The 21,015-nt window shown below is 44.5% G+C and overlaps 1 protein-coding gene across 3 annotated transcripts in view; it reads left to right on the top strand.

The window, feature by feature from the left end:
- The window catches only part of SLC28A2 (solute carrier family 28 member 2), a 31,489-nt gene extending 14,192 nt beyond the window's left edge, over positions 1-17,297 (top strand). The window contains exons 15-19 of one of the 3 annotated variants that reach the window (XM_084776916.1): positions 553-634; positions 1,840-1,938; positions 2,125-2,236; positions 9,112-9,286; positions 16,779-17,297. In XM_084776916.1, the coding sequence (XP_084633042.1) occupies positions 553-634; positions 1,840-1,938; positions 2,125-2,236; positions 9,112-9,286; positions 16,779-16,817 (507 nt within the window). In that variant the 3' untranslated portion in view covers positions 16,818-17,297. Of the gene's footprint in view, positions 1-552; positions 635-1,839; positions 1,939-2,124; positions 2,237-5,064; positions 5,784-9,111; positions 9,287-10,847; positions 10,896-16,778 lie in introns of those variants that run through there. The other 2 variants (XM_084776917.1, XM_084776918.1) reach the window with 2 other exon arrangements.
- The last annotated feature ends 3,718 nt before the right edge of the window (positions 17,298-21,015 follow it).

Below are 21,015 nucleotides of genomic sequence, written 5' to 3'. Positions count from 1 at the left end.
GTCCAGAAAATTACAAGGGGGAAAGGTTTGGGCCATGCAGATCGGAGGGAGGTAGGATGTACCACACAAACGTTGTGGCCCACAGCTGTGTCCCAGAGTTCCAGCCTAAGCTCAAGACAGGCAGAACAGAATGTCTCAGTACAGAGCTGCTGCCCCAGGTCTCTGTTATTCCTCCCTGCGGTCTGACCCAGCTTTGGTCTACAGGACAATTGTTGCTTACTTACATTGGGACAGTGCAAGAACACACTTTTTTTTTTGCATGTCCTGACGTCCCTTTACTTACATATTCAAATCACTGTGAATAGGTCTTTCTTGCCTCTCCCTTTGAATCTCTAGATCATTTTCTCCCTATCTTTAATAAGAACAGTGATGGACAAGAAGTCCAGTGGTTTTGCCACAGCTGTTGTAACTCAGGGGCCGGTTATTTTCTGAGCATTTTTTTTATGTGTTCCTTAGAACACTGTAAGAAAGATTTGGAGTGCCCTGGAACTTCTACCACGGTTGTGAGACACACCAGAACTGAATTTCTCTATTTGTTTTTTTTCCCCCTAGGTGAAAGCTGAAATTATTGCAACATTTTCACTCTGTGGATTTGCCAATCTTACTTCCATAGGAATCACACTGGGAGGCTTGAGTGAGTTGTTAAAGCCCCGGGTCCTCAGTGCGCCAGGCAGATCTCGGGCTTTGCTCACTGCCGGGCTGAGGCTAGATGGGGAAGCAAATATGAAGGGGACCCCTTAGGTCACGTGTAACTCAGAGCTAATGCAGTCGGCCTGACTGTGGGTTAAATCAAAGCTGTATTTGCCTTTTCTCCTCTCTGCCAAGGCACAAAAAGTTTCATTTTTATTATAAGGGAAAAGTTATCAAAATTCTATTTCTATCTTGCCATTAAGCTACAAAAAAGTAATTTATGAAATTAAGTTAGTCAATAGTTTTTTTTTAAGCAAGAGCAATATTTTTTACATGAACTAAAACAACAATAATAACAAATGAACGCAGGAGACAAAAAAAAAAAGCAGATAAATGGAATGAGTGAGCATCATCTCTTGTTGGGTTAAATGCTGAGAGTCCTGGAGCACAGAGCACTTAGTGTTTGAATCACAGGTGCTCACATTGCTGCCTGTGGGTGATGGGTGCAGGAGTGCTGGGAAAGGGGGGTGTGGTCCTGGAGGGCAGGGTGGGGGTGCCTCTCAGAATCTTGAGCACTTGGAAGAACCAGCTTAGAAATGGGTCATAGAAGATATCGAGTATGAAAAGAATGTGTTAAAATGTCATTTATAACAATCATATTCTGGAGTAGAATCATTAAATGTATGTCATTGAGAGATGATTAAACAATGTGAAAGTGCAACAGTTTCCCTTTGGTTTACCTTTTCCCTTCTGTTAAACACCCGTCCATATTGTTGTGCTTCTGCCACTTGCTGACTGCGATTCTGGGCTGGGCTGGGATGGATGCTGCCCTCTCTGGTCCTTTGCCTCAAAACAGCCCATCTAATTCCAGTCTGGACTTAAGAGTGTAAATGTCAACTGGCCAACACCAGGCATTTGTACCTGCTTGGAGCAGCTCAGAGCCTTGCTTGATCCAGATATATCTTGAGTAGGTTCCAGAACCACTGTGGGAGGGGTCAGATATACAATCCTGGAGCCAGGAAAAGTCTGAGTTATATATCAAGACTAATGTGTGTACAGACCCCTTATGCACCTAGAAGCCTTAGGTGCCTGGTCATAAGGAGACTATTTGTCTGTGTTGTTTTCTGCATTCTTCTAATGGGGTCTCATGGGCTACCCCTTCTTGCTGTGTAGGGAAGACATCCAATTGCTTTCCTTTGTTGCCTACAGCATCAATTATACCCCAGCGGAAGAGCGACTTGTGCAAGCTAGTGGTCAGGGCCCTGTTCACCGGTGCCTGCGTCTCCTTTATCAGTGCCTGTATGGCAGGTAGGTGCTTAAGCGCTGTCTCTGGCAGAGATCACAGGATCTGTCTCAGAATATCTATTTAACTAACTGTCCATCCCACAGACACCTAATCTATGGTGTTACCAACTCCTAGCCAAACAGTAAAGAACTGTAGGGACCATGTGCCAAATCCTCCTCCTTCAGGCGATATCTGTCTCCTTCGTGCAGGGATCCTCTATGTTCCCAGGGGCGCTGAAACTGACTGCGTCTCATTCCTAAACACAAGCTTCACCAACAGAACCTATGAGACCTACGTGTGCTGCAGAGAGCTTTTCCAGAGGTATGTGACCACCAGGGTTCCTGCCCCTCTTCCTATATCCTCTTCTGCGTGTGGGCAGATGGGAGTCTTGAGTACAGGCTGTGGACACAACATGGATGTTGGTGACGGCCGACATCTGTACTCTTTTCTCTTAGTAGGTGATATCTTCAGTTTTAGCCCTTCTGTGTGTGATTGGTTCTATTTATTGGTGGTGTACAGGGGAAAGGAAAGAAATGTGGTCTCTTCTTTAAGGAGTTACTGTATTTATTGTGACTGAAATGTAGTTTATAGGTGGTGACTTTACAATGGCTCTGCCATTGTTTTATTTTTATTTATTTATTTTTGTTTTGTTTTGTTTTGAGATAGTGTTTGTTTCTCTGTGTAACAGCCTTGGCCTTCCTATACTCACTTTGTAGATCAGGCTGGCTTCGAACTCACAGAGGTCTGTCTGCCTGTGCCTCCTGAGTGCTGGGATTATTTATTTCTTTAACTCTAAAAAAATTCTAAGTAGTTCTGTGAGTTCCAAGATAGGTCAGTCTACACTATGATCTCTAAGACAGCCAGGAATACATAGGGAGACTCTGTTGCCAAAAATACTTAAATAAGTAAGTACATAAGTAAGTAGATAGATAGAGGACAGACAAATGGAAGCCAATCATCATAGTTCACTCATTTAATCTGCAGAAGAAGCAGGCCGACTTCTGTAGGTTGGAGACCAGCCTAGTCTAGGTAGTGCTATCTAGAATGCTTATTAATAATTAATATTGAGCTGGGCGTGGTGGCGCATGCCTTTAATCCCAGCACTCGGGAGGCAGAGGCAGGCGGATCACTGTGAGTTCGAGGCCAGCCTGGTCTACAAAGTGAGTCCAGGACAGCCAAGGCTACACAAAGAAACCCTATCTCGAAAAACCAAAAGAAGAAGAAGAAGAAGAAGAAGAAGAAGAAGAAGAAGAAGAAGAAGAAGAAGAAGAAGAAGTAGAAAGAGGTTGAATCTAACACTCAGCTCATTAGACATGCCCTCAGTGTCCCACCTCTGCCCTCCATGAACACTGAACCTACAGTGGTCTTAAGTGGCTAAAACTCAAGAATTTTTTTCCCCCAGATAGAAATGAAACAGACCAAGAAAAGACAGATTAAAAATTTTAAGATAACTTTGAGTATAATAGTATAAAGACGTCCTTGTTTACAATATTCTAGAATATGATAAGAACCTGGCATTGAGCCAGAAGAACTAGTTCCGGGACACATAAAGGAAGGGTGGGAGGATGAGAGTATTTGATGAAGTGCTGGCGAGGCCTGCAGGTGAGTGGGGAGAGCTCTCGGAAGCAAGGCTGAAACATTACAGAGAGCCCTGGCATGAAAGCCTAGAGAAGTTAAAATTCGACTTGCAGGATTCGGGCCTCTGGCCTGCATAGCTGTGATTTACAGGACGTTTGGAGAACAGGGAGAACAGGGTTAGCAAGAGGTAGGGAGAGATACCTGTAAAGATACAGGTGCACGGGACTGGAGAGATGGCTCAGCCGTTAAGAGCACTGGCCTGAACTCCAGAGGTCCTGAGTTCAATTCCCAGCAACCACACGGTGGCTCACAGCCATCTATAATGAGATCTGGCGCCCTCTTCTGGCCTGCAGGCACACAGGTCCAAAATGAGGAGGAGAAAGAACTGTCCTTTCTCTCTTGGGCCAGTGAGGAACAGGAAATAGGAGTAAAGAAGAAAGGAGTGGCCTCCCCCAGTTCTGGATATGTTAATTTGGAGGTGCTTGTGTGAACACCATATTAACCCACTACCGTCTGGGGCTCAGAAGAGAAATCAGAGCTGGAGCCTGCTTAGGAGGAGATGTGTATGTCAGAGATGTAGGTATGTAGTTACTCAGATGTTAGCTGCAAAACAGGCCAAGAAATTAAGAAAAAGTAAATGAGTTATCATAAATTTTGGATATCGTTAAAGAGGAATTTATAAGCTGGATAGATCTTGAGTCTGGCGTAGTTCTAATGTGCATTCTCTCAGTGGATTTTCTAAAGCCATATTGTAGGAGTTATTAGCAGCCAGAAACTGGAAGGGGTGGAAGAGATGGCTCAGCAGTTAGCGTGCCTCTCTCTCCAAGGACCTGAGTTCTGCTTCCCCATGCACATTGAGTGGCTTCCAACCACCTGCAGCTCCAGCTCCAGAAGGCCCCATCTTAAGTCCTGCACTCATGCCCATACCCACAGCTGCACATGGACGTATGACTTGAAAAAAAACATAGCATATATGTGTGTGTGTGTGTGTGTGTGTGTGTGTGTGTGTGTGTGTGTGTGTAATAATCAAAGAAGAAGAGAGTGGAGGGTACTATAGGATGGGTTTGAGGAAGGGTAGATGGGAGGAAAAGGAAGGAGGAAAGTGATGTCATTCTGTTTCAGTTTGAATAAAATGAAAATCAAGAAAGTTGAAAAAAGAAGTATCTTTGTGTAATTAATTTATACCAATGAAGTGTAAGCAGATTTTCTTTCTCAAGAGGAAAGTGGCCCTAGGCTATCACCTTTTTGTTGTTGTTAAATTCAATTCTAGATCTTTTATAAGGCACATATTTTTTTTTTTCCTCAACTGTCTGGAAATGATATTTCTGACTGAACTGAGGTTAGGAGCTGGGCACATGGCAGACAACGGACAGGCTTTCTGTATTAGCGTCATCAACAAAACTGTGAGTGGCAAAATGTATTTAATTGGATTTCACATCATTGGTTGTGGTCAATAGATCCACTCACAGGTTTGGGGTTTTGTTCTCAGCTACTTGGTAAAACTTGTTAGTCTTTTGTGCTGCCTTGCTTGTGTCTGACCCGTGCATGTCTCTCTGGCTTTATCATTTCAGCGTTTCTCTGAACGGCACCAACCTGTCTTCCTTCTCAGGCCCCTGGGCAGACAAGGAGTTCAGCGCCCGGAGTCTTGCTAACTGCTGTGGCCTCTATAACAACACTGTGTGTGCATGAGGCTGGTGGGGCCATTTTGCCAAACACATTTTCCATTCTACAATAACCGCACTAAAATCCACAAAGCAAAAGTTCTGGCTTCGCTGTAGCCCTGTATAAAAACCAGCACGCACCTTTCTACTGGCATGCCACACACCAGACAGGAAATTCCTCATAGGCCTTCCTGAACCAAGTTATTGTGGGGATGTACCTAAGGGGGAAATATCTATGTGGAAAGAACTAAGCTCCAGGTTTAATCCCTGGCCAGGCCCAGAGTGGGGAACACAAGGAAATCAAAATATATGCTTAGTTTTAAACTGGCACTGCAAGCCCACAGCTAAGAGGATTGCCTAATTTCAAGGCAAGCCTGAGTTACAGAGATATTGTTTCAAAAATACCAGAACCCAAAAGAATTTCGTAAAAGTCATAGAGTATGTGATGTATCATCCTTGGGCAGAGGTGGAGGTAAGGGACTATATTTCTAAAGTTATATGTGAAACTCATGTGAATATTTAATGATAACATTTTTTTTGTATCGCCAAATGTTTGTAAATTTTAAAACCCTTCACTGTTTTTATACAGTCATTAAAAAAAATGATCCCTGTGCATAAAGTGTTTTTTTTTTAAAAAGGACTTATTTTATTTTTAAGTTATGTGTATGTAGTGTGTATCTCTGTGTGCGTATGAGCATGTGAGTGAAGGTGCCCAAGGGGTCCTGAGGTATGGAAATGGAGTTACAGGGAGTTGTGAGACACCCAATGTGGGTTTTGGGAACTGGACTCAGGTCTGCTGCAGGAACAGCACATAACCACAAGGTGTTATTAGCTCCCAATATATAAACTCCTAAGGAGTATCCATTTTTCAAAGGCCCTAGTTTTGTCTTGGTATTCTCATTTATTGCCAGCTATTTGCACTTCAGGATTCCCCCTTTCCCCCCCCCCCCCAATACAAGGTTTCTCTGTGTAGCCTTGGATGTCCTGGACTCACTTTGTAGACCAGGTTGGCCTTGAACTCACAGCGATCCGCCTGCCTCTGCCTCCCGAGTGCTGGGATTAAAGGCGTGCGCCACCACGCCCGGCTGCGCACTTCAGGTTTATATAGAGAGAACCTATTAAAAATAGTTTTGGACCATCAAAATGACTCACCCTGTAGACAGCTCACCAGGCGGCCTGAGTTACATCCTGCAAGGACGTCTCAGAGCAGAAATGGATAGGGAGCATCTACAACCAGGGCTACGCAACAGGGGCTCACAGCAGCCTCACTACTCTTGCCTTTAGCTCCTCAGTGAGGGGTCAAGTGTGGGGGACACATGCCTTGGATCTCTGGGTTCAAGTCCAGATTGGTGTACAGTGTGAGGTTCAGGACAGTGGGGGGCTACATAGAGGCCTCCTCTCAAAAGAAAAACAAAAATCCAGAGGGAAACACAAAACAAAAATACAAAGAGAGTCTGCTGTGCTTATTATGGTCTGGCGCTGTGCACTGTAGAGGAGCAGCAGAGGCTGTGCCACCAGCAGGGACAATTCAACAGAGTTACACAGGCCAGCCATGGGCCACAGGGAGGTTGGGTGTCCAAGAAAACCTTGGCAGGTTTGGGTCATGTTATTAAAAGTTTAAGATGCGGGGTGGGGGTGGGGTGCTTAGGGGAGGGGTATAGGGTGGAAGAGGGGGCGAGGGTGGGAATGGGAAGATAAGAGCCAGGGGATAACAGTCAGGATGCAATCTGAATAAATCATAAGAAATAGATAATTAAAAAAAATTTAAAAGATCATTGACTCACCAACAGGCTAGAGGGGGCACGAAGGGCATCAACATGGCTCATGCTTTGTTATACTTTTCGGTGTGGGCTCTGGGGATTGAATCTAGGGGTTCAGCAGGCACATTACCAACTGAGCCATCTCTCCAGCCCAAGAGTAGCTTTAAAAATAATTATTTTGCTGTGTGTGTACGTGTGTGCCTGTGTGCATCTGTCTGTCTGTCCAAGAATGCAGGCACAAATGTGCAGTCAGAGGACAAGTGTCAGGAGTCAGTTCTGTCCTGCCACCTTGTGGAATCTGGAGATAGGTCTCAGGTCTTTAGCGTGACTGAGAGCATCTCTACCTATTGGTCCATCTTGCCAACCGAAGACTATGGTTTTTTTTTTTCTCATCACCTTTTTACACTGTCTCATGCTGGCTACTCATGAATGTAACCACTCAGTCACCACACAGAACTACTGAGTTTCCTGAAAGATCTACAGCTTCCTGTGAGGTGACCCTCCAAGGCACCTAGCCTCCCAAATAAAAATAACTTCAGCTTCATAAAAGGCTTGCTGTGGAAGATGGAGTATATTCACTCTAGCATGGGCAGTGGTACCCAGAGATGGCATAATGGATGTTCGCTCTCTTTTCTCCTGCTTCATTTTCTTTCTTATCTCCTGGCCTGAAGTTTAACACTACCACAATCTGATTTTTTTTTTTTTTTTACTCCACTCCCATTCATATATTGAAATTCTGTGCCCAAAGAACTTAGAGTGTGGTAGGTCATGAAGGTGGAGCTCTCATTAATGGATCCAGCACCCTGATGAAAGAACCAGAGAACACTGCCCTGTGCCTGTTGGTGAGTGATGGGTGTGTCTGTGGAAGTGTGTCCTCAAACACCGCTTGGCTGCTCTGACCCAGGATTTCCCCACTATCAGAAATGTGAGGAAGGCATTTCTATTGTTTAAAAGTCACTTGGCCTAAGGCATTTTGATGAAGGGGAATAGCTTTTGCATACTTCTACCCTAGCTAGACTCGGAAGGGCGGAATTAGAGAGTAGGTTAGTTTGGGCTGGAATTTTCTGTAGGGTACAGACAGAAAGCCCCAGTTAAGGTACAAATCTACAGTTCAGAATTGTCGGAGCCATATACACTCTTAGATAACGGAGACAAGCCAGGAGCAAGGGGGAAACACATCATCAAATGGCTCCAGTGCAAATACTAATTGTTTGGAATGACTCATCCCAGCAGGTGAGAGCTTGGCTGCCAAAGGCGAAGGTTAGGAAGCGTTTGAAAAGCAATAGATAGGTCCAGGATTACACAAAGTACAATTCATTAGAGGGAAATCTATGGATAGACATATGTACTGATTGACAGGAAGACAGGAGGATTAATGCACTCCCCAGACAGGAGGAAGGGCTACGTGAGACAAAGATAGACAACAGCCAATAAGAATGTACCAGTCCTTTCTCAGAGACTATTCATGTGTCCAATGGTAGTCAAGGAACAGTGTAGGGGCCAGCAACATGATGACCAGAGTTCAATTTCCAGAACTCATGTAAAGCCAAAAGGAGAGAAATGACTCCACAAACTCCTCCTCTGGCCTCTGCATTCACGCTATGGCATGTGTGTGCTCTATCTTACATATACCATATACATGATAATAAATAAAACATTAAAAAAAAAAAAGCATTGGGCCCGGCATGGTGGAGCATGCCTTTGATCCCAGCACTTGGGAGACAGAAGCAGACAGATCTCTGTGAGTTCGAGGCCAGCCAAGTCTACAAAGTGTGTCCAGGACAGCCAGGGCTACACAGAGAACCCCTGTCTTGAGAAAACCCAACCCCAAAACAGAAACAAACAACTCCCTGAAGAAAACAAAACAAAACAAAAAACCAAAACCAAAACATTGCTATCATGGGCAGCATATTATGCTCAGCCCTTTTAACTTTGGAGTGTATGTCAGGGTCACCTGGCAGGACAAATCAGTTCTAGCCAAGATGGCTACAGTCAAGCTGAATCTTTGCAACCAGATGCTCATGCAGACATTTTTTTTTTTTTTTTTTAGCAATAGGAGAGCAAATGTTAGATTTTCTGGGAGCCATTTTCCTCACAGCTTACATTTTCACCAGAACAAACACTTTGCTCAGTTTCTAGAAAAGCAAAAATTACATCTTTTTTTCAAGGCTCAAAATTCTCCTGTCGCGGTCTGCAGGTTGGCATCTGTTGCGTTCATCCCGAGATTCCTGTCAGTTGTGAGAATCTTTCCCATGTACTTGAAGCACGAAGCAAAACAGAATACTGAAGTAATTTTTAACGAAGATGGAGAACTGGGATTTTTGCTGCAATCATATTTCCTATTGTCAAGAGCTGTTGCTCCCTCAAGAGAGGTAAACATCTGTCTGTGGGGCTGAGTGCCTCATAAAAAACAATCCGCAAAGATAGCTGCTCGCTTTCCATGGCAACATGACTCAGATTTGAATTATTCATCAAATGAGGGATATTTCCTTATGCCTAAGTAAACTTAAAGGATAATGTAGTGAATTCTCCAAAGACAATTATCACTCTTCTTATATTTTACACTAGGAACTCTGTTTTTGGGCAAGCTATCCGTTAGCTGCAGGGCTGTCATTTGTAAAACAAAACTGATACCAAGTTATTTCCTTGGTGGCTTTCAGAGACAAGTCAAATATTTAAAAGGTTTAAAGATGGACTGACAGCATAAGGTACCATCGGTAGCCACTCACTGCTGCCTAGTAGTTGCACGCTGCCCAAAGGGGGATCACCTCCATGTGGATTTGCTAAAACCACTAGCTGTGTGGCTGGCCCATGCTGACTGTGGCCTACAGCATTACTGAGCCACTCAGATCTCATTGGCTGTATATCTGACTGCCATTTTGGCGTCATGATGCTTAACCAAGGTTTCGACAGGACCGGAGGTGCTCCAGCTAATCATGCTACGCACACAATAAATACTGGCCAATAAAGCACCGTCACCAAAAAGTGAATTCTTTAGTGCATTATTCTGGGTTTTTTTTTGGGGGGGGGGGGTGGAGGGGCGACAGGGAGATCCTAGGCTAAGAACATGTGGATGCCAGAAGTGGTCTTTGGTAACAGAACCTCAAAGTGGGGGGTTGAATAGCCCAGCCACACCTGTCTGAAGGCATCAGGGGCTGTTTCTGTGGTGGAGATGTAGTGAAAGTCCAAGCTACACCCTGATCACTGCAGCCTTTCTTATGCCCAAGTTACAAAATCCTCTTAGACCCCCAGAGACCAGCCAGATGCAATTCACACAGGGTCTTTTTATTGAGCAAGCTCCGGAGCAAGGACCATCTGTTCCCCAGGAGCTGAGGAAGGTGGCGGCGCCCTTTCCTTAAGGTGCAGGGTTTATAAAGGCAAAACCGCAAGCAAGAAACCCTGTCTTGAAAAACCAAAAAAAAAAAAAAAAAGATTGGGAGGATGAGGTTGCGACCACAGAAAATGCCAACTTGCTTGGCACAGGACAATAGTGATGATAATAAAGACTAGAGAACAGATGGGAAGCTTTCGAACAGCATATTAACACATTGCAAAAAGAAAACAGGGGGCTGGAGAGATGGCTCAGAGGTTAAGAGCACTGTCTGTTCTTCCAAAGGTCCTGAGTTCAATTCCCAGCAATCACATGGTAGCTCACAACCATCTATAATGAGATCTGCTGCCCTCTTCTGGCCTGCAGGCACACACGCAAACAAATAAACAACAACAACAACAAAAAACACTGTATATGTAACAAAAAAATAAATATTAAAAAAAAAAAAAGAAAACAGTATAAAATCCCGAGAGCTCCCGTAAGTGAGGTACGTATCTCTTACAACAGCACATTAGATACTTGAAAAAACTTAAGTTTAGGACCCTAAACAGCCAGCTGCACAAGGACATCCAAAGAAGGCTTCAGTGGCTCTCTCTTTTCAGTCTCTTCCAGACAGAAAATGTGCCCAACTTTAAAACCGGGACGAGAAATATTCAGGCCTGGAGTGATGGCGCACGCCTTTAATCCCAGCACTCGGGAGGCAGGGGCAGGTGGAGCGTTGTGAGTTCAAGACCAGCTTCATCTACAAGTGAGTCCAGGACAGCCAAGGCTACACAGAGAAACCCTGTCTCGAAAAACCAAACCAACCAACCAACCAAACAAACACCCCCCCCCCACACACACACAAAACCCAGGGTGCTAGAGAGATGGCTCAGAGGTTAAGAGCACTGGCTGCTCTTCCAGAGGTCCTGAGTTCAATTCCCAGCAACCACACGGCGGCTCATAACCATCTATAATGAGATCTGGTGCCCTATTCTTGCTGGCAGGCACACATGCAGGCAGAAGTAAATCTTAAAAAAAAAAAAAGATGTAAGAATCCTCTCAAAATTATTTTTCATTCTTTTCCCAAAGCAAATTGTCCTGTAGACTTTTTTTTGAAATTGATGGTGGTCATTCTTTAAGCCATCCAGCCTGAAAAATCTGTCATCAGATTCTTCCTGAGTTTTATTGTTGTTTGCTTTTCTTCTTTTACAGTCATATGTAGCTAGAGGCCACCCCTCTCTTTCTCCTGCTGCCAATACCTTAGTCTTATATTTCAGGATCTCCTACCTGGACAACTACCCTTGTCTTCCAGCTGGTCTCACTTTATACTAATGTCATTCCTTTGTGTCCAAATCCTCCATGGGTCCATAGTAACCGAGGAGAAAATTCCTCAGCATATATTAAACCTCTCCACAGTCATGTTCTATGGATGCCAGATTTGGCAAATAAAAAAATGCAGAATGCTCAGTTAACTTTGAATTTTAGTTAAGCCTGAAAAAGTGTAAGGAGTTGCAAGCAAAATTTGGGACACATTTCAACTGATAAGTTATTTCCTGTTTATGTGAAATTCAAATATAACTGAGTGTCTTGTTTCTCTTCTGGTAAGCCCACGTGGCCTTTTACCCACTTAGTGCAATGACTCAACACTCTTTGTGCTCTCAAAGACACAGAGTCGGTTCGAGGTCTCTTACCCTGAAGCACCCTAAGGAGAAAAAGCACAGCCTTTGAGTCAGTCCCAGGGGCTACCGTGCCCTCTCCTGGCTTCTGCAGGCACCAGGCATTCATGTGGTACACCCACACACACAACTATTTAAAAAAAAAAATTAAAGCTAAAGAAATAAATGGGGAGGAGGTAGAATTATTTACAGGTTAAAAACAACTAATAACGGAGGATACAAGGGATGGGATAACCATTGAGATGTAACAAGAATAAATTAATAAATAAAAAAGCATAGTGAATGGAAAAAAAATAAAAATGCAACAAACTAAAAAAAAAACAACAACAACAACTAATAAATGTTGCAGTAATGGTGGAAATAGAAAATGAGAATTTACTGATCTTTATAACAGTGATTTATTCAGATAAGACTATCAGTAAAGGTTTCTTCGTCCTTGGGGTGTTGGCTCTGCTCCCTAACAATTAGGTTTTATTATGAATTTATTAAACAAAGGCATCTGCCTTACAACCTGACTACTCTAAGCAAGAGGGAAGGGAGGTTAAAAAGAACAAGAGTAGACCTTGCGGGTCTCAGTTCCACGGGATGAGTCCTTAGCTGTCTCCAGGCCTGCGCGGGGATCCTCTCCCGACAGAAGCAACCCACCCCCTGTGGTCCTAGCCTGTGGGCCTCTCTCTTCATCTCTCGGTCTCCTCCTTCTGTCAGTCCGCAACTTCCGGTCTCCACTCTAGTTCCCTCCTCTCATAGATGGTCGATGGCCCGGCTGGAGTCTCCGGTCCTTTTTCTTAATTCCAGACCCACCTCAGTGGGGTATCTGCGGTGTCTCAAAAAAGCCCGCCAAGACCACTTTCACCTTGGGCCAAGTCACATTCCTTCCACATTGGGGGGCGGGGTGGTGGTGGTGCACGGTGGGTGGAGGCGGGTTGAACGTGTTGAAGCACATTCCCGTTGGCTGTTAATCAATCCTAAAGAGATTGTTGGCCTTTTGGTTGATAAAACCTTATACAACCAGATAGTTGCAGGCCGTATCCTTATTGAAGGGCTAGATCTACCCTGTGTGCCTGTCTCAGCCCAGAGCTGGACACAGTAACCATCCCTGGGGTTTTCCTGTAGGGAAGGCACAACCTGAGCCTGGTGGGGAAGCTATGGTGGATGCTGTCTGCATGCACCACCATCCACATCCGCACATGGACAAGAGGAAGGCTCTGCCAGCCCTCTGAGCCTCACCCCAACCTTGGTGAGGTGGGATGGGGGCACTTTGTCCTTTTCCCATGGGTCTAAGGCTAGGGTCCTTGATGTGACTAGCTCCTGACAACAACACACAGCCACGCAGGCCTTGACACACTCAGTGCTTTTTCCTTCGCTCCCCATAGGGCAGAAGTGTAAATACACAGTAGCACAAGGGTATAAGGGTGCTCCATGCTGCCCAAGCAAGAGTGAGTGTGTTGTAAGACTCCGGAGCGGAATCTCACCTTCCGGGAGGCCCCAAATGAGAGACGGAGACTTGCTCGATGCAAAAGCAAGAGGCTTTATTCATCCAGTCTGTTGGGGTCGACCAGCACCTTGAGGAGAGGCGACCTCGAACAGCAGATTTGGCGGGTTTTTATACGTTCATAACCCGGTAGCGTAAGCAACAGCATTCACACACTTCAGGATTGGCAGAACAAAGTAGGCCTTTAAACTGATTGGTAGATTCAGAACAGGCGAGTGCCACAGTATATTTTGGACTTGGGACTTCCCGCCTTAACAGGTGGCCTGGGTCTTTAACACTTGTGGTTTTTCCCTGGTAGGGAGGAACGACTCTAGTTTCCTAATAGGGAGGAGCGACCCAGGGTTCCTGGTAGGGAGGGGCTGCTATGGCATTTTGTAACAGTGGAATTTTACAAATTTCTGGCCTGCTCATTTCAAAATGGAGTTACTTAAATCTTGTCAGGCTTCTTCAGTGTGCATTTCTCTCTGTGTGGTGAGGAACTAGCTCTGTAGACCAAGCTGGTCTTGAACTCAAAGCTCTGCCTGCCTCTGCCTCCCGGGGGGGTTAAAGGTGTGTGCCACAGCGCCTGGCTTCTCTGTAACTTTGAAAAGATGCACTGTTGTCAGACTTTCCTTTTTGCCGTTTGCATATTTATCTCTTTGTTTGTTTTGAGCCGAGGTCCCATTGTGTAGGTTGACTTTGATGCAGTGGTCTTTCTGCACTGGGCTCCCAAGAGCTTGGGATTACAGGCAAGTGCCGCCACTTCCCACTTACATACATCTTTCTTTTTGAGTTGCATACTGAATTATTTAGAGACGATGGATGTGACATGATAGCTAAAGTTTGCCTTAAAAAAAAACCGGAGAACAAGATGAAGCCAATACATGGAAAGAAACCCGGAGACGGACACTTGGAGCATCCTTTTGCATTTGTTTGGAAAGCTTTATAATTATAAAACTTTAAATGGCTTAAAAAGAATTATACTATGGTAATAGGGTTTAACTATTAGGAGTAAAAGAATACAGGAGATGAACAGGGCAGCCGTGGGCTGAGACCGGGTACCCAAGAAAGTAACCAATTTGGAAGCACATCCTTTTTTTACTGATAATCAGCTCTTCTACCAGAATGATGAACTGGCCCATTCCGTTGATTGTTGACGTCAGCCCAGTTGTTGCCTGCTAGGCTGGCAGGTGAGAAATTGTAGGCTAGGGTTCTGGGAGGCAGCTCACAGGGGTGTTGAAAGGACTCAACAGGAGATGCTCGGGAGGCTGCTGCTGCAACTTCTCAGTAGGCAGCACCACCTAGTGTGCCTTAACTGAAAGGAAGCGGGAAGGCAGGGAGAAAAGCTTAGTGAGAGTTCATCTCTTCCACGAAGCTTCTCTTAGGTTTTTTCCCCTATGAGAGTCCCACGATGTAACACCTCCAGTATCATATTAAATTATTTACTCACTCTTTCCTTGCTTAAAACGCATTTTAAATAACAGAGCTGGAAGTTGCAGGCATCCTTGTTAAATGTGGTTGAAGGACGACATTTGTTTGTCTCTGCTGCCTGCCCCAAACCCTCTAAAACGACAATTATGTTCAAAATGCATAAACTCACAAGGACAAAGACACTGGATAAAATGACAACAGTAACCACATTTTGAAATCCACAGGGCAGACGCAAGGAGTGGAAACTGACTCAGCGGAGTCTCACACCGCTAGACAGTTCCCGAAACCCCAGAAAGCATAAGTGATGGAGGTCCTAGGAGTCTCTGAAAGGAGGTGAAAAGTGTCTGAGACAAAAATACAAGGCACAGTTGAGGGCAGGGCTGCATATTCACAGTGGGAATTCTTTGAAAGTCAACATGAAACACCGATGTGGTCCCCTCCCTTCTCCAGCCCTGCTGGGAATGCTGGCAGTCAGACCATCCGTGACTGGAACATTCCCCACTGGAAAACTTATTAGCCCGAAGCAGGAGAGCCCTCCAAGCTTAACAAGCTCGTCAGACCCTGACCGGCCCAATCCCTGACCCTGCGTCATCCCTGCTGTGGGTCCCAGTGTTCTTGTCACAGTTTTGTTTATTGTAGTAAGGTACACTGAAGGTAAAATGTATCCACACAAAGCTCTACACTTTTTACTGTAATACAGCTTCGTATGTAAACATAATGAATTTTAGTTACTTTTACCCCCTGTCCCTTTCCCTCATCATCTGCTTTGTTCCCTTACTAGAACTCTTCTTCTTAGTAAGTCTCCATCTTACTTTCACGTATGGCACTAAGTTCAGTTAGTTTATTATGCCTGAGTGTGGTTGGGAGGTTAAAACTTACCAGTGGTGACACCAGAGTAATTTGACACCCCTCCCCCCCAGGAACTGTTATCTGCTGATAGTTTATAGGGGATGGGAGGTGCTTCTTGGCCCCTCCCCTATCCTTGATGAAATGTTGAGGGTCTGATCTTGTGCAGATAGCCACAGCTGCAATGAGGTCATTGTCACGATATTTTATTTAGGGCCAAGAACTCCATCCTCATTTATTTTATGTGCCTTGGCCAGCTACTTCTTAATAATTGCCATCCACTGCAACAACAAAAGTCACTGATGAAGACTGGGTGTCTCCCTCTCTCTCTCTCTCTCTCTCTCTCTCTCTCACACACACACACACACACACACACACAATTTAGAAGGCTGTTTGACAACAGAACCGTTTAGCAAAGCAATGATAACAAGTTCCTTTTAGGCCTGTGATCTCCTCAGCCTCAGAGTCCTCACCAGTTTTATATAAGCAGACATGAGTTCTTTCCTGTGGAGCAGATCTCAAATTCAATCAGAAAGTGATTGGTTTCGTAAGGACGAAATCAATGCCTTATTCTATATGTAATGTATATTCTGCAATTAATGATGGTCTGTGTGAGAACTTGTCCTCTAGGTGACCCTTCTCCCTGTGTTCTGGGAATAACACCTGCCAGCAGTCCCCAGAAACTTCCACCGGAGGGATTACATACAATTAGATCCCAATGTTCCTCTGGGATAAAGAGACTTCCGTGAAGATCCAGCCCCCCACCCAATCTGCCTAAAGATCAACATTCCTGGGACCCACAACCCTTTATAAGCCCATTGCCCTTGAAGCTCAGGGTCACTCCTCCTATCCTGCTTCTATCCGAAGCTCTGAGCCTGTAATACAGGACCCTGTGTATTGCATCAGTATCGAGTCCTGGTGGTCTTTTGGGGGTCTTGCGATCTAGGTGGTCTCAGTATTACACTGAGCCATCTTGGTATTATATTTGGGGGCTTGTCTGAGATCCCCCAGACCTTTCCCTCCACCCCCAAGGACCTTGAACCGAGGGTCCTAGACTGGCCGGTAAGTGTGTGTCTGTGTAAAGTGCATTGTCTGTTTATGTTATGTCTGTGTTTCTGCATTTCCAGGTGTCCCGGGACCTCTGTATCTGTGGCAGCCAGAAGTGACTTAGCGGACGCACTGTATAGTCACAGCCGCGGGAGCCTGTGAAGACGTTACTGGTCCCATCAGGAGGGAATCTCTGACTCCCATCAGGGAAGCCTTATCGGGGTGGACTTCGGTTCCCATCAGGAGGGGGTCTCTGACCCCCGTCAGGGAGGACTTAGAGCCTCACATCTGTTTAGTACTGGATCTGGGTACTGAACGCTCTCCTGCAGAACTAGTACATTCGTTTCCTATCAAATCAGCCAGCTGAACGTGTTTGTACGTCCGACAACTGTTGTGTATGCGTATAGTGGTGAGCATAGCTGTCTTCCAAGCATTTGATCCTGAAATTGAAGCTTCATTTGAGAGTCTCAGAAGCTGTGGTTTGGAGGGCTGCTTGAGCATTGATCAGGTGCCGCGGTTTGTGTTTGTTCTGTCATGTCTTCTCTGTGCCGCCTCATCTGTCTTGTCTGTCTTAGCTTTGGTTTGTTCGCGAACATCTGGGAGGGCTAGAGCCCCTCTGCCTGAAGTCAGGGTAAGGGTCTGTACCAGGGTTAGAGTCCTGCCTGGGCAGCTGAGAGAGGCTGCAGGGTCCTGAAGGACACTCCAGGATCATCGCTGGGAGTGGCAGGCCATGAGGCCTCCTCCTGGTAAGTGGGCGCCTTGTGTCCGGAGATATTTCGGGCCTCCGCCCACTGGTCTGGTATTTTCCTCACCAGCAGCCATAGAGAATCTTTGTCTCTTTGAGTGGTTGGTTGATCCCGGGTTCGGTGTCTGTTTTTCTGTGTTTAGATTGAGACTGACGGACAGAAGGACGAGACAGACAACCTCAAATTTGGGAGGCAAAGAGGGTTGTTCCAGCAGTATGGCAGATGCCTATGTCTCACTACCTGTGCGCACCAGGAAGTCTGATTTTGTTGGTTTATGTTTTTTCCTTGAGTGACTTTTTTTTTTTTTTTTTTTGGTTTTCGAGACAGGGTTTCTCTGTGTAGCCCTGGTTGTCCTGGACTCACTTTGTAGACCAGGCTGGCCTTGAACTCACAGCGATCTGCCTGCCTCTGCCTCCTGAGTGCTGGGATTAAAGGCGTGCGCCACCACGCCCAGCATTCTTGCTTGACTCTTGTGACTAAGAATCCTTTGTAAGAAGTCTAGACTTTGTAAGAAGTCTAGACCAGGTCTGGTTTTCTGATTCAGGCAGAGCCCGGTTACGGGATAAGCTGCTTTGAGTTTGGTGTAATTTTGGTTCTTTTCTCTTGCCATATTGGTACATTTCTGTGTGTAGTTGTTTTGTGTTTCTGTTCGCTTGTAACATTCGTTTTGTGTTTGTTTGCTTGTGACATTTGTTTTGTTTTTCTGTTCGCTTGTAACCATCTCAGTTATAGAAATGGGCCAGATCTCAAGCATGGGTAGCTTGAGTCTAGTGCCGCCTACCTCCGACTTGAATATTCGGCTGCTGCTAAGTCCTTGGTAGAGAGGCCTGTCCCAAGCATGAAAGGCCCTCTGGGGAGCCCTGAGGCTATTAGATGCTTGCTGGTTGGAAACATCTGAACCCTCAGGAAGCAGTGGCACATCCTGTTCCCAGGAGCTTGGGCTCGAGTGTGCAGAGTTAAGGAGAGGGGTGCAAACAGGATCGCTAAGGTCTGCCTACTCTCTCCTCGCCTTTTAAAATGTCCCACCACTTGAGCTGAACAAGCACCAAGAAGACACTGGAACTGCAGGGGTTTTTTGGGGTGGTGGCTGTTTGGCCTTGGTGAAGGCTTTTTCCAGCTGCAGTCTGGTCACAAGCCTGGCCCTCCAAGCATGGTTTGTCTGCCTATCTTAAATGTATGTGGCCACTATATGTTTGATTTTAAATGTATAAATTTATTATGTTCTGCGTACTCTGCTTATAAATTACTGGTTATTGAAAATGGTTAAAAAAAATTCTTTAACATCTGTAACAAAAAGGTTAACTTAAACTTTTAAGTTAGAGTTGAGCCATTCGAAGCAGCAAATGGCATAAGCCAATAGGTCTCTAAAAGTACTTTTAAATTAAAGTTTTTATTTAATTATTGTCTTGTATTTAAAACGACTTATAAAAGATAATATTTAAAACAATGTTTCTTTACTAAGGTATTAAAGCTGCACCTCCTGGCTATAAGATTATACTGTGAACTTTTATCTAAAGATTTATAATTTGCTTATTGGATGTGATGTTTAAAATTTAAGTTCAAACACTTGTGTAGAACATATATGTGTGTATATGTGTTTGTAACACAGATGTTTTTAGATAACCATGTGAACCATATGGTCTGTAGCCTTCCAAGTGATTCCACCATCTTGAGATAGCCACATGGTATATGGCAATAATTTTAGAGCCTCTTGGTCCTAATGAGCTCTGTGCTTGTTATAAAGGTCAATTCAGGTTAACAGACTGCTGTATTGCAGACTTTGGAAATGGGTAATTCTAAAAGATACTTTTAAGCTAATAAATATCCATTTTAAAGCTATTCAGTTATTTACACTGTTAAAATTTGGGTTTTGTTTTCTAAATTTATGGTTATTATGTTCTACCTTCATTCTCAAAAAGGTAAAAATCGCTGCCTTAGAAATGTTTGGCTTTATTTTCTAAATATGGCTATGTTTTTAATTGCCTGGCACAGCCTCTAATACCACATGGCTAGCTGCCATATTGATTCAGGATAAAATTGGTGGGGCTATAGCCATCTTGGCTAAGGTCAGTCACATGGCTGGGAGCCACCTTGCTATAGCCTCTCTGCCATCTTGGCTAAGTATAATCACAAGACTGGCAGCCAGGTTGGTTGTGGGAGACTCAAGCCTCTCTATTGAAGGCTGCCAACTGCATTCAGTGTCTTGCTCAGCACCAAGAGCAACCTCTGTCCTTTAAGCTACCTTTTGCTGTTCAGTCTTAATGATAAAATGTGGCAGATTCAGCAAGATTGCCAGTCTATCAGTGAACTGTATCTATCATTAAAAGTTTTGCTTTGATATTACTTCAGAAATATATTTAAAGTTGTGCTAATTACGGATGCAGTTTATGGTCAGCTATGTCAGTGAATCAGTTGCCTGGTAGTTGATAAAACAATTCCAAGAGAATGATGCCTCACTCTCTAGGTGGGGTAGATGGCTTTTGGTTGCTCAAATCTTTGTATATTGATAAAAAAAATTTTAAAGTTATATTTTGATTACAACATACTATGTATCAACTCTTTTAAGGTATTGTGCCTATGTAATCCTTAAAATGCTATGTGCACTTCTATTCCTTTTAAAAAGCTATTATCACAAACTGTTTAGGATAACTAAAGCTTATGGTTTTGTTAGGTACTAGTTCAGTTAATCACAGATGTTTTCTAAAATAAGGCAATATAGCCAAAACAAGCAATTCAGATAGACTAAAATTAGACAGATGTGGTCCTCTAGCACTTATTTGCAGATTATAGACTATAATATTCTGTTTTTATGTTTGTAAGAAGTAGTTTAGAGCAGATAGCTAAAGACAGACAGGGATTGAGCACAGATATGCTGGCCCTCAAGCTTATCAGAGATCTGCTGAATACGGCATTAAATATATTTAAACTAATTATGGCAGAGAATCCTACTTCCTAGCAGTCATACTCAGGTTCTCTGAGAAGATTTGGCAAGGCAGACGACTCCAAATCTGGATTGTGGTCTCTAGCCACTGAGAAAAACTGCTCCATGGATCAGGCTAACTGTGGACAAACTGGGCACCCCCAGAAAGTCATTGTCTCACGTTGCTGAATACGAGCAATCTCTTCTGTGTTCTCCTTCTGCAGAAACAGCCTCTCATCTTCTGTGCCTCCGTGCCTGATGGCCAGACTGTCTCTGCCCATGGTGCCATGTTACCACAGGAGACAACTGGGACAACTGTCTAGGTACCAGGATATGGTTGGTCACTTCTGTCATTTTGATTGGTACATAATATTGTCTGGGTTATAGCTTATCCTTCTCAGGTCTCTGAATACATTGATGGCTAAGCTAATGGTAGATTGACAGCTAGAGGACAATTAGATCCACTGTTGGTACAATAGTCAATTCATTACCTAGCCAAAACTACCAGGTAGTAGGTCTCTTCTCTTATTTAAAAAGACAAACAGAGCCGGGCGTGGTGGTGCACGCCTTTAATCCCAGCACTCGGGAGGCAGAGGCAGGCAGATCACTGTGAGTTCGAGGCCAGCCTGGTCTACAAAGCGAGTCTAGTGA

The sequence above is a fragment of the Acomys minous genome, assembly GCF_964271855.1.
Source record: "Acomys minous genome assembly, chromosome: 3".
NCBI classification, from domain to species: Eukaryota; Metazoa; Chordata; class Mammalia; order Rodentia; family Muridae; genus Acomys; species Acomys minous.
This window is presented reverse-complemented; position numbering and strand designations above follow the sequence as displayed.